This window comes from Bicyclus anynana, chromosome 2, assembly GCF_947172395.1.
Source record: "Bicyclus anynana chromosome 2, ilBicAnyn1.1, whole genome shotgun sequence".
Classification (NCBI taxonomy): Eukaryota; Metazoa; Arthropoda; class Insecta; order Lepidoptera; family Nymphalidae; genus Bicyclus; species Bicyclus anynana.
In genome coordinates this window covers 13,953,576-13,967,013 of record NC_069084.1, presented here as the reverse complement: position 1 = coordinate 13,967,013, position 13,438 = coordinate 13,953,576, and the positions used below count along the sequence as shown (strand labels likewise).

General features: G+C 35.9%; 1 protein-coding gene across 1 annotated transcript in view; it reads left to right on the top strand.

Annotated features, from left to right (window-relative positions):
* LOC112053975 (putative transcription factor SOX-15) overlaps nucleotides 1–12,798 on the top strand; it is a 143,135-nt gene extending 130,337 nt beyond the window's left edge. Inside the window, exon 4 of the mRNA XM_024093610.2 lies at nucleotides 10,300–12,798. Within this exon, the coding sequence (XP_023949378.2) occupies nucleotides 10,300–11,546 (1,247 nt within the window). The 3' untranslated portion in view covers nucleotides 11,547–12,798. The remainder of the gene's footprint in view (nucleotides 1–10,299) is intronic.
* Nucleotides 12,799–13,438: the final 640 nt, after the last annotated feature.

The window sequence follows — 13,438 nt, the reverse complement described above, 5'->3', positions numbered from 1 at the left end:
TAAAGGAAAGCCTAATTATATTATGGTTCATCATTAACATTATCAGCCTAATTTAACGGTCCAATACAGTAAGTACCTCCTCTCTCCTCTCCATATAGCGGATATATTATGTTAAAAAAAATACGTACAAAATACGCTATTTCTCACCTTAAATGTTGTGCCCAGTTTCTTCTTTTGTTTTTAGATTTTTGTAGTGTTAAATTATGTTGATATTATATTTTGTATTTGTTTCTGTACTTGCTTCTCTGGACACGGTTACAATTTACAGACGAAGCTACACTTTTATTATTTGTACTTTTTAGTTATCTTTCTTTTACTATAATAAATAATTTTATTCATTATTATTGTAGAATAGAAGCTAAGTTTTAACTCTGACATCTTAACATATTAATGCATAATAATTAAATTGAAGTGTTTGTCTGCGATTCAAAATTGACTGTGTTACGTCAAGTGCTTACATGTCTGTCTGTCTGTCATTTTGTAAAAATTCCTCTTTCAATTCAATTACATAGTTGTAAACACTACTTTAGGAGTGGGCACGTCAATATGGGTGAAAATCGAAACTTTGACCTCTTGTGTTGTGTCCGGCGCTTTAATCGTGAAGCTATTGACGGTCAGTCAAAGAGCCGTGCCTCACGACAATGGAGACGCGCGGCGGCGCGTGCTGGCGACGTGACCGCGCCACGCGGCGCGAATATCCGCCCGGCTAATGAGTGTGCGCGCGCCTTTACGTCTTTACTACAATAGAACACTTCAAACAGACCACACGACGTAACACTGTCCTATCGTAACTCGTACAAATCGTTTCGTGTCTTCTTTTCCCATTCACCCTGCTATAGAGTTTGGAATACATTCCGAAGTCTATATTGATTAATTCTTTAAAACTAGATTGATCTCCTCTTCATGGTAAGGCTGTCTCATAGATTTACGTAATATATGTGATATTTCTTACTCCCATTGGAAAAAGGAGGCCTGCGGGAACTAAACATAATCATAAGTGATATAATCATAAGAATATATATAATCATAAACTAAATTTATTAATCAGAATATACCTAGAGACGTTAACAACACTCAGTTGGTACATCCCCGTGCCTCGGAGAGCATGTGAATCCATCGCAAGACGACTAAAGTAAGATAACAAAAAGTAAACTAATCTGCTCATTTTAACATAAAAAAACACCATATTCAACGTTGAACTAAGGATTATTTGTGATTTTTAATTTGAAATCTTGAAATTCAAGATTGTAAATGATATCGAATACTTAAATTCTTATCGTTCGTTCTTTTGAAACTGCACACTGCTTATGCTTACTGCCCGATTTGGTATTCATTAATTCGTTCCAAGGCGATGCTCTGTTAAAAACAAACGGAAATTACCCTAAACTACTAGCTTTTGACGATCACTGCGTTTTACTGCTTTTCTTGTGATAGAAAAAAAAATCAAAGACGGTTAGGGCACGCGCGGGCTCACCGGCGTACGCGCGTCGAATCCTAACGCGTAGAACAGAGACAAATATACCCAAGTTTGTAGTGTTAGAGAGAGATATGTATATGATAAATGGGCACGACCAGTAACGGAGAAATGCAGTCAAATTAGGTGAAATAAATATCGATAAAGCACAGTAAGGAATACTTGATACATCTATCTACCAATATAAGTAAAATTGATATAAGTAAAATATATCTACTTATATAAGTAAAATTGTACGTATTACATTAAACAAAAGCCTACAAGCTTTCTAACAAAACGAAAAAATAATGCAATCACGGCGTAGGTACAATACATAATTTAGTGTGCGCGTTCATTCTTTTGCTCCTCGTATTTAGTACATAAAATAAATTGTACATACAAGATTACAGTCTGTCTGTACGCCTAGGGCGGTGCAGTGTTAGCTTGACTAGTTATAGTCACAATGCAAGCTGGGGGCATAGAATTTACAGTGCTAGTAAAGTTTATTACTCGTCGAAGATATGTACCTTAGCCAATGGTGCAAGGTAGAGGAGATTAGTATTCGGTACTGTTAAGTATTTGTTAAAATAACTTTAAAATATGTCCATTTAAAATGCTTCAAATTACGAAAGTTAAATGAAAATTTGACCCCATTAGTATACAGTATGACCACGTTCTTGATTGGAATTTTATTTGAATCTGATTGTTATATTTTAGTTTTACACTAGTTTCGTTTATTCACGTTTATATAACAACTAGCTGGCACCGCGCGGTTTTACCCGCGTAGTTCCCGTTCCCGTAAGAATATGGGGATAATATATAGCCTATAGCCTTCGTCGATAAATGGGCTATCTAACACTGAAAGAATTTTTCAAATCGGACCAGTAGTTCCTGAGATTGGCGCGTTCAATCAAAACAAACAAACATTGTTTGTTTGTTTTGTTTTCTCTTCAGCTTTATATTATTATATTAGTATAGATAACTTCAACAGTATACGCCTATTAGACCGCACCTGTTTATAATACTTACGCATACAAATATTTTAGTTTCGATTCGAGACTGAACTCTTTTTTAGATGCACTCGCTACCAAAGCTACCAGATTCTCTCGCTACCAAAAATATGATGGATATATTTGATGGTACCTGTACATAAACAATATTAGAGAAAGCTCAAATGCAGGATAGATAATTAAAGTCCTTTTCGAGGGCGGGTTTGTCCTCACCGTAAACTAAAAATGTATCGAAAAAAGCTTTCTAGACTAAAACCGAACTCATGACTTTACTATCTATTGTTAAAGATGTTAAATACAAAAAAATCTATACAAAAAATAAACAATGCTAAATAAGTGTGTCGCTTACAACTTGCACCACAATCCAAAAGCTGCATTTTCGTTTCCGCCAACACAAGACGCCGAATAAGCCTTTCTTTATGGATTTCGGCAGCTCGGCAATTTTATTTCGCTGACCACTTCGGAGAATTCACAGATAAAAAACAAAGAATGAGTCGTTTATGGTATAGAATGTGCGCTTAAAATGTTGGCACTACTGGGAGGTGATGTGGCACTTCTAATATTATTTTAGTGTTCGCAGAGATGTCTAAGTGCGTGTAAAGAAACTGGCGTCTTCTAATTTATGGTGAAGGAAAAGAGAATTTGAATATAAATCTTGACGTTTCATATTATATCCCTTTGAATTATCAACTTACTAGTAGACAGACCACTAAGTTCTTTGTATAGATATTTTTTATTTATATTTATTTGTACAAAATAAATGAACTTTGTATAAACTTTCATTGTACTCATTTAAGACCACGTCTTTTTAGATTAAAGAATGGGTATAGTTAGCTTTCCTTGAAATATAGATACATCAATCAATCGGAGACTTTTTTGTAGATCTATAAAAGAGTAATATCCCATCATGTATTGCTTTGAATCTTGAAGGAATAAGGCAACGTTTTCGATTATAACTCCTTCACTTTCAACAAATATCGCCATGTTTCTGATTGAAGGAGAATCTAGACAAAATAAATACCTAAACCTTCCTCATGAACCTTCACTCTACCTATTGACGAAAACTACAAGCAAATCCGTTCAGTAGTTTTCAAGTTTATCGCGAACAGCCACACAGACAAACGCGGCAAACACTTTGTTTTAAAATATATAATTAGTCATTTAAGGCATTTATTGAAGTATCTTTTAACAACTCCAATGTGTATTGGTGTATGGTTTCATTCGAGAAGCAAATTAAATAAAAATTAAAAAATAGATCACAATATTATCCTTTTAACATAAATAGAATAATTAAGCAAAAATATTTAGCCAGTACTTTACCTATAAGATGAAAAATAAATGCAATATATTGCTATAATCAACGATATTTTATACTATTAGATATGTTACGTGCCTACAAAATCACCGCAAAAATTGATCTCAATTTTGCTACTCCACACAGCGCACACATGCACAATTTTGTGTTTACTTACATTATATATTTATTTATATTTTTACACGTCCTAAACACAATTCGACATTGTAGACAATATTTAGGTATTATTTGTTTTTAAATAACTTTCGTTGCTTACTGTGCGACTAAATGAAATGAAGCCAATCAGCCACCTTTGTTCGCTTCAGTATCGACGTGCTAGTGATATATCTAATAGTATAAAATCTTTGGTTATAATATAGTTTTATTATTTATATCTACTTCCGACTAACTAGACGAATTTAAAACTCGTTAAAAACATCATTACGTTTAAAACAGGTTTAAATATGTACAACCGACAACGTATATTCAAAGTAACCATAGATTAATAACCCGAGCCGGGATAGTTTATTGCGAACGTTTTATATAAGCGCAAATAAAACAAAGCCAACTGCCACCGCAATACTAAAAGAAAAGCAGCCGTAAAAAACGACAAAAATGACCACGCACTCTGAATCGAAATGCAAAAAAATGTTGCTAGAGAGAGACGGCTATATACACCGTTCCAGATAGAGTGGAATGGCAGAAATTTCGAATTTAGAATGCAGCGCGTGCTGTTGGACATCCGTTGCGGCAAAAAATCGAAACTGCCATCTAGCGGCGCTTTGTGACACCACCGTTCGATTTTTGATATTTAGTTTGAAGAATGTTCCCGGTTAACTACATTTTAATGCCTTTTTTGTCTGCTTTTAAAAGAGACTTGAGTTTTATTAAGGTCCTAAAATGTTTCTGTAGTAAATGTTTGTAGTTTCTTAAAAATATTTTCCCTTGCAGAAGAAACTTCGGACCTACCTTGCAGTTGTAAATGCCTTTTATTATAACTGAGTTCGTTTCTCAGCTCCGGTTTATTTAGTACTAGCAGATGCCCGCGATTTAGTCCGCGTGGAATTTAGTTTTTCAAAAATCCCTCGCGAACCATGGAATGGATCTTTCCGGAATAAAAAGTACCCAATGTGTTAATAAAGAGTAAAATCTATTTCCATTCTAAATGTCAGCCAAACCACTTTAGTAGTTGCGGCGTTAAAGAGTAACAAACATCCAATAAACTTCCGAACTAACATTCAAAACGACATCGTAAGATTTCATCTTGTCTCGTGTGCTTAGTTACCCTACCAAGTACGTTTTCAAAGTGACTACCTATTAGTGATCATACATACTCATATTACCGGAAAAGACAATTGCGTAATTAACACTACTTTTTATTCCAATCTATTTGTCTTTTGACTCTAATCTCCGAAATCTCAAAAGGATTCTCAAGCGATATTTACTAATAGTTATTAACTAACTTTGAAGTTCAGAGTACTAAATAAGCTTATTGAATTACTGGAGATTTTATTTAAAAACCCGAAAAAATAGAATTCCAGACGGACAAAGTCGCGGACAAATACCTGTACTCGTATAAATAAATCCTCTTGTAGAACGATCAAAACTTTATGCGTGTAATGACATAATCTAATTAATGATATGACCGGACCACCATGCTTTATAACACGACTGATTGATCGGAGTCATTAGGGCTATCATTATAACGCAGTGCCTCCTTTTTGACTTCTGTTTTAGTATTATTATTATGTATTTTTCCACTTGCTTGAAAATGTATTCATTATTGTAACATAATAAAAATGGAACCGACTATAAAGACTTCAGTTTTAGAAGTATTTCAGTTATTTTGATTTTAACACAAAATTACTAAACCGATTCTTATGAAAATATAATGAGACTCTCAATCTGGATATATCCTCCTCTCAGAATGAGAAGGGTTAGGTTAATAGTCCACCACGCTGGCCCAATGTGGATTTGCAGACTTCACACATGCAGAGAATTAAGAAAATTCTCTGGTATGCAGGTCCTTCACCGTTTGAGACACGTGATATTTAATTTTTTTAAATGCACACAACTGAAAAGTTGGAGGTGCATGCCCCTAACCGAATTCGAACCCACACCCTCAGCAATCGGAGGCAGAGGTCATATCCACTGAGCTATCACGGCTTACATATCACCTTAATTAAAACTGTCTGATACCGCGACCACTTAGGCACACCATCCTATGTCTTATTTACTATAGCATATGCGCTGCGATTACACCCGCATAGATCCTGTTGCCTTGTGAATACAGGATATAGCCTAAACTTGGCGAAAATGTCCTATGTGCCTAAGCTTGCTCATGGTGAAAAAGTTTCAAAATCGATCGGCTAGTTTTTGACTACTCTACTAAACTAACAAAAGATCAAATCGTATTTGTTTATAACATCAGTTTCGATTATTTAATAGTTTAGATTCAACTGTTTTAAAACTTAAAGCGTGGCTCATCATGCACAAACATAGATGCATTCTTTATTTTCTATTCCCCCATCCATAAAGTCTTACTAGACGACGCCCCGCAGTTTCGGCCGCGTAGTTCCCGTTCCCGTTAGAATATGGGGATAACATATAGCCTATGACACTCATAATAAACGTGGCTTTCTAATGGCAATAGAATTTTTCAAAATCAGTTTAGTAGAACCAGAGATTACCTACCTCCTACGAACTAAACTTTACCACTTCATAATATTAAGCATATATTAGTATAGATTTTTTACACGATAAAAAGCAGCATGCTCGTGCTCTCTGAACCAACTCCACCGATCTCCTATCTCAAAGCTCTTTCTGAGACTTTCTTGAAACCCTAATAAGCTTTTATTTCCCTGAGCCAGGACTCAAACCCTAAACTGTTGCATAAAAGTTGATCAATAAACCAACGAGGCAGTGAAAATATATTCCATGCATAATTCAGCGACAATAAACTGCTTCAATGCCCATACAACATGTACCACTAAAAAAAGTAGATTTTATCAAGAGGAAACATCAAGAAATCCACAAAACTGAACAAAAACTGTATGACAAAGATGTCACATTGACGGATTTCTGTCGTTTACGGAAACCAAAAACTATTTTAAATTTGGAATCTTGACCCACCTAATGACGTCATTTATTACGAAACTGTATCAGTCCATTTTTTGTAGTATTCCACGAAATATCAAAAAGGTATGATTTTTCGGAATCGTCTGTGTCAATAGTAATCACAATAGTGATATATAAGCAGTCATTTATCCTGAAGATATTATAGCATCTCTATAAAACGCCAATTTATTATTCAACAGCGTGGTGGGTCTCTATATGTATATTATTTCTATTTTTGACTACCTTAGTTCAAAGTCAATTAACGTAGTTTAATCCACCGTTATTGTACCAAACCATTATAATATAACTATGAAGAAGAAACTCTACAATTCTAAGTTACAAAACATCCTAATGTCCATTCAGTAAATTTGGCTTTATATACCATAATGTCTTTAAAAGCTTTTTGTCAATTCTTTAGAATACGTTATAATAGACTAGCTGACGCCGCGCGGTTTCACCCGCGTGGTTCCCGTTCCCGTAGGAATACGGGGATAATATATAGCCTATAGCCTTCCTTGAAAAATGGGCTACCTAACACTGAAAGAATTTTTAAAATCGGACCAGTAGTTCCTGAGATTAGCGCGTTCAATCAAACAAACAAACAAACAAACTCTTCAGCTTTATAATATTAGTATAGAAGTATAGATATGTGCGATGGAATTCCGTATTTTCCCTTAATTTAATATCCGTCGTCTATACTTTAACTTTTTAGAATTAATGAAATAACGCCAATATCAGATACTGTATGTACCTATAGTTACATAACAGTAGATTTCATAGACGTTGTTAGATCACCCCCAAGGGATCATTCAGTCGCTGAGTGTCGAATTTAACCTCTATTTGTTTCAGAATTTGACACTCAGTGAATGATCCCCTGGGGTTGCCCCTAGATCGTCTATGAATTCCACTGTAAGTTTAGTAATTCTATCTATAAAGCTTAAATTACCAACATAACAATAGTGCTCCGGTTTCAGTGGCCTTATAATTTGAGCTTATCTTGACATGAATTGTGGACATTAAATGAAACCGAACCGTTGTTAGGTATATAAAGCTCAACTAAACCTGTAATTACAAGCCTTTTTGAGGACCTTTTTGGCGCAGTTGATAGTGTTTGATCTAACAGAGAGATTCTGGATTCGATTTTCAGTTCGAGTCGAGAGTTTAGAATATTATAATTTCTAAATTATCTATTAAAATTTGGAAAATTTTTACATCCTGTTATCACCATCACAGAGCTAGACTACCTATCCGTGTATTGTCCTAATATATTTATTTATTAAAAAAATACATTAATAAAAAGGCTTCAGTCCACCGCGTGTCGGCGGCAGGCTATTAATATGGTCGGCGCGGCTAGCTGCGACGCGCACGCGTCCGCTTTATCAACGACACTCAATATTACTGATAACGACGCATCGGGTTTCAACCGCTACTGGTGGTCCCATCATACATACCACACTACTCATCTATACTAATATTATAAAGGAGTAAAGTTTGTGGTGTTGTAAATGGTAACCGTGGCGCAGTGGTATGCGCGGTGGATTTACAAAACGGAGGTCCTGGGTTCAATTTACGGATGAGCCGATTGAGATTTTCTTTATTGGTCCAGGTCTGGCTTAACCTACCGACAAAGACGTACCGCCTATCGATTTAGCGTTCCGGTATGATGTCGTGTAGAAACCGAAAGGTGCGTGGATTTTCATCCTCCTCATAACAAGTTAAGCTGTTTCTATCTTCGACTGTATCATCACTTACCACCAGGTGAGATTGTAGAGCTAACTTGTTAATTATAGGATTATTGTTTTTTTCTCGCTAAAGTTCGGGAGTAAAGCTTTAAAAAGTATAAAGAATAATTTTAGTCACTCGTGTTACAAAATTTCTACTTCTACAATCGAAGAAACACTAACTTTACGTAAAAAATTCACGACTTTGATACTCCACCAAAAGCATAAAAACAAATGCAAAGTAAACATACAAGATAAGAAAAAATTAATGCAACACATTAAAAACACAATCAGTAAGACGCACTCGATAGTAAAATTAAAAAAGAAAAGGTAATACCAATAGTTTGCTAAAAGTAATACAGATCTCTATTATTAACCATTCAATAAATCATTTTAATATTCAACCATTATCGATAACCGAAACATCGATAATCCGGCGCACGCTAATGGATCAGCACTACAGGAAGCCCTTTCCCGTCATTTGTCAGCTTGACATTTGACATCAGTCAAACAGGTTCGACCTGCCTGCCTGCTTTTTTGTGTATTCTCGGAGAAATCGTAAAATTGTTTATAATTACTTTGTAATTTGTATATATTAATGAAATACATAACTTTTGTTGTTGTACCTACTGATCGATTTGGCTGAAATTTGGAATGGGAATATATTTTACTCTGGATTAACACATAAGCTACTTTTTATCCCGGAAAAATCCATGGTTCCCAAGGGATTTGTGAAAAACAAAATTGCACGCGGACGATGTCGCGGGCGTTCGCTAGTAGGTATTATAAATGCGAAAGTCACTATTTGTAATTTTGTCAGACTTAGAAAATAATATTACTATTTTCGAGTAAAAGACTATTTTTGACGAATTGCAAAAATACTTTAAAACTCGAGTCTGGAAAATTAGTACTATTATATAAATAGATACATGTTATTTAAGATATAAAGAGAACTTTTTCCCAATAGGTTTCCATACGTCGTAGGACTGTTCTATTTACAGTAACTAAATATAAAGCGCATTTATAAATATTTTGTTAACAAAGTATTTCAATAATACTCGTAACGAAGGGTATTTATAGTAATTCATTTACATTCCAACACTGTTCACTTAATCGTAAACATTAAGCAAGTTATCGAGCTATCGGCTATTATCGACACGGCGCGTCTCTAAAATTATATGCCAGTAGCAAGTCGCGTCTCATTGATAAATATCCTTAAAGATTGTTCAAGCTCCCGATAATACTTCCACCAACCTTACACTTTTAATCACAAACAAAAGTATACTTTAAGTCCAAATAATAGAACTTAAAATCTTTTCACAGTACACTCGTTGTTGGAGACCGAGTGTAAGGTTATTTATGAGACACTCACGGTAGGTGTTTTATAGTTATTTGATAAAACACTATCGTGATTATTTAGCCTGACTTTGTGACAGTTGCTGGCCATTTCGCATTCATAAAATTCAAAGAATGTGTGATACCTATCTAATTATAACAGAAGGATGTCCTGCGAACTTATTTGTCTTTATAATAATTCAATTCGTTGTTCTTAATGGTTAAAAATCCAATAAAAATACTGTATAATATTTATAGTCGTAAGGGTTGATATACAGTGCACACGTGCAAAGACTACAAGAGACCTCCCAACAACTACGTAATAAGAATTCCAATCAGTAGATTCAATATCCGTTTCTATTTTTCCAGGTAAAAAATGGCGTTCGTTGACCCCTCAAGATCGCCGGCCGTTCGTGGAGGAAGCCGAGCGACTGCGCGTCATTCACATGACGGAGCATCCCAACTACAAGTATCGGCCGAGACGACGGAAACAGAACAAGAGCAGGCCGAACCAGCCCGCCACCCCGTCCAGCGCCCCGCCCTCCGCCTCAGCAACGTTGGGGTCCCCTTACGCCACCGCTACCGACTCACCCGATGCACGCTTCTCACACAACCCTGGAGCTGGTTTCTCCCCCTATCGAACGTCGCCCCTCGCGTCCGACTCCTTCCAATCAAACCAATTCAACGGCCACGTGCAAACCCCTGAGTCTTCGCCCGCAAGGTCCCCTGAACCGCAAGGAAGGAGAAGCGCCCCCGCCGAAGCTCCCCTACCGACCCCAGATGCGTCACCAGTGGAAAACGAGAAAGAAAACTTCCAATACGAAGAGAGGCGAAGAGCGATAAACGCTTCCTCCATGTCGGATTCTTATACTTACAAATCTTTTCGCACGCCCGGCTCTTACTCTCCCGCTCCAGTCGCCGCTATGGGCATGGCTAATGGAATGTACGTAATGTGCACGCAGAGGACGCTAGCAGAACAGTCTCCACTAGTTACAGGAACGTTCTTTCCACCGGTTGCGACATCCCAAGACCAGCAAGCTCTAGGCTCGACTGCACCGAGGGTGTCTTCCGCACCGAGTGGACCTCACACCACAGAATACAGTATTCAGTACCACCCGTACGAGCAATACGAACATCAGATGTACAAAACGGAGGACTCGTACGTGTCTCACTATCCCGAGCAGCCGAAAACCGAGTACGAGGAATATAACACGAGCGGCAATTACTTCGCTGAGGAGCCTCCGAACCAATCTCAAGAAGCAGAGCAAAATATAATGAATCCCCGGACGGAGATTCGTACAGGATCTCCAGAGTCGGACTTGGATGCGAGAGAGTTTGATAAATATTTAGATTACGGTTCAGAAGGAGCGATGGAGCATTACAGATACGAACAGCAGCAGCAACAGCAGTACCGGCCGCCGTACTGCAGCGAGCAAACGCCTGCGCCGGAGTACTGTTCAGAGAGGATGTACCCGTCCCCTTACGCGTCAGTCATCTCAGCCCCCCCACCCCCCGGGCCCTACGTCCCCCCGCCGGTTGTGCCAGCTGACGCGCGATCTGACGACGAATTCAGCGTCATCCTTGCTGGCGTCAGACAAACCTGCTACAGCAATTAACAGTAAAGATCGTTATGTACTCTTTTCAAATGTAGCCCAAAGAGTTATTTTTGAGATCAGTGATTTAATGTTAAATATTTATATAATTAACGTGCTTATGGAAAGTTGTTAATGTAAAGTGATGATTGTTATGAAATATTAATTGATCGTGTTTGTTTATAATTATAATGGGGAAACAAATTAAAATGACTGAAAATAGTACACGTTAAGCACTATTTTAAATGTAAAACAGATAAAAATATATTTTGTGATTATTTTGAAAGACATTAATTTAATCGAATGGGACGAGAGGGATGTGTTTAACAGTTGTTTAATTTTATTTGTTTATTATTAGTTACACAATGTTTAAAATTTCATTAAATTTGATTCGTTATTAATTTACGGGTAACATGGTTTTCGGAAATGCCCGATCATGTTTTTTTTTTTTTAATTACATAAATAGTAACGAATACACAAAATTGTATTTACTTACTCTTATCTAATAAATAATTTTCACTATCAAGGAAAATGGTATTTGGAAAATCCTCATAATACGAATATTTACGTTTTGTGAAATCCTTTGTATTTTTATTCCTGTTTATTTTTTCGTTTGTTTAATCTTTTTTATATGAAAATTGTAATATTGAACCTCGCCAGATAGATTAAAAACTATGTTTAAGCAAATAATTATACGAATTTAAAAATTTTGTAAGAAAATATAGCACGAAAACTTTTGTTCGGGAAAAATCAATAAATTTATTAATTAAAAGATATTTTTATTATCACGAACAAGTTCTAAATATATTTTTTTTCACTATATTTGGAATATCTAATATATGTGAGTATCTAATATATTCGTTGAATCTGTTTCGTCGTATTCTCGTAAATATTGCGAGATAAGTTAAACGTTTCCTATGTAAAATGGTAAAAGATTATTTATTTGTAACTATTACTGTATATTTTAGTAACAAAAACAATTGTCGAACTATTCGAAAACATGGCTCTTCCATTAAATCTGTAGATATAGTCTCTAAGTTTTATTTCCAATTTTTTTAGTTTTTAATATGATATACGTTGTCTGTATAAATTGTAAGAACATTCAATTGAAAATATCTCATAGTTTTTAATTTAATTTGTACTAAAAGTTTAGCTGAAATATTAATTAGTTATGCAATCCGTAGGTTTAGTTTCAGATACACTCGCACTGCGAAACTATGTTCTTCCTATTTGTAAGAAAATTTATAAGAAGCAATAAAAATTATATTCTAAAGTATTGCATTTTCTCATTTAATACTAGCAACCTTAGATGTAGGATAGACAGGCGGGAGACCTACCCTACATCAATGATTCTTCTTAATGTTTACTGAAGGTCGGCGTGCAGCTTTCTATAGGTACTTCTACTTGTCCATGGCTAGGCGGAAAAATTCTCCGACGGTCTTTATGCCAGTCCACTCCTTGTTTCGTAGCCAGGACTTTTTCCTTCTTCCCTTTCCTTTCCCTTTTTCATCAATGCTAACGACCTTTCACTGACCTTCCTCAAAATTCACTCCAACCGTTTGTGCAAGCTGTTAAGTTCAGTACTCTTTGGGCTGATATATTCAGAGTTTTTTTTTAATTTTTTATTTAAGGAGCTTGGACCATTTCGGAATATGATGAACACACTTACAAAATTACAGAAAGACGAAAACTTCAAAAATTGGTAGGTCTAGGTATTCGGTCCATATCAGTTTTTTAACCGACTTCCAAAAAGGAGGAGGTTCTACGTTCGGCTGTATGTATGTTTTTTTTTTTTTTTATGTATGTCCAGCGATAATTCCGTCAATTATGGACCGATTTAGAAAATTCTTTTTTTGTTTTGTAGGGTTTACTTCCAGGGTGGTCCCATTTTTTTCATGTCAGGATCTGATGATGGC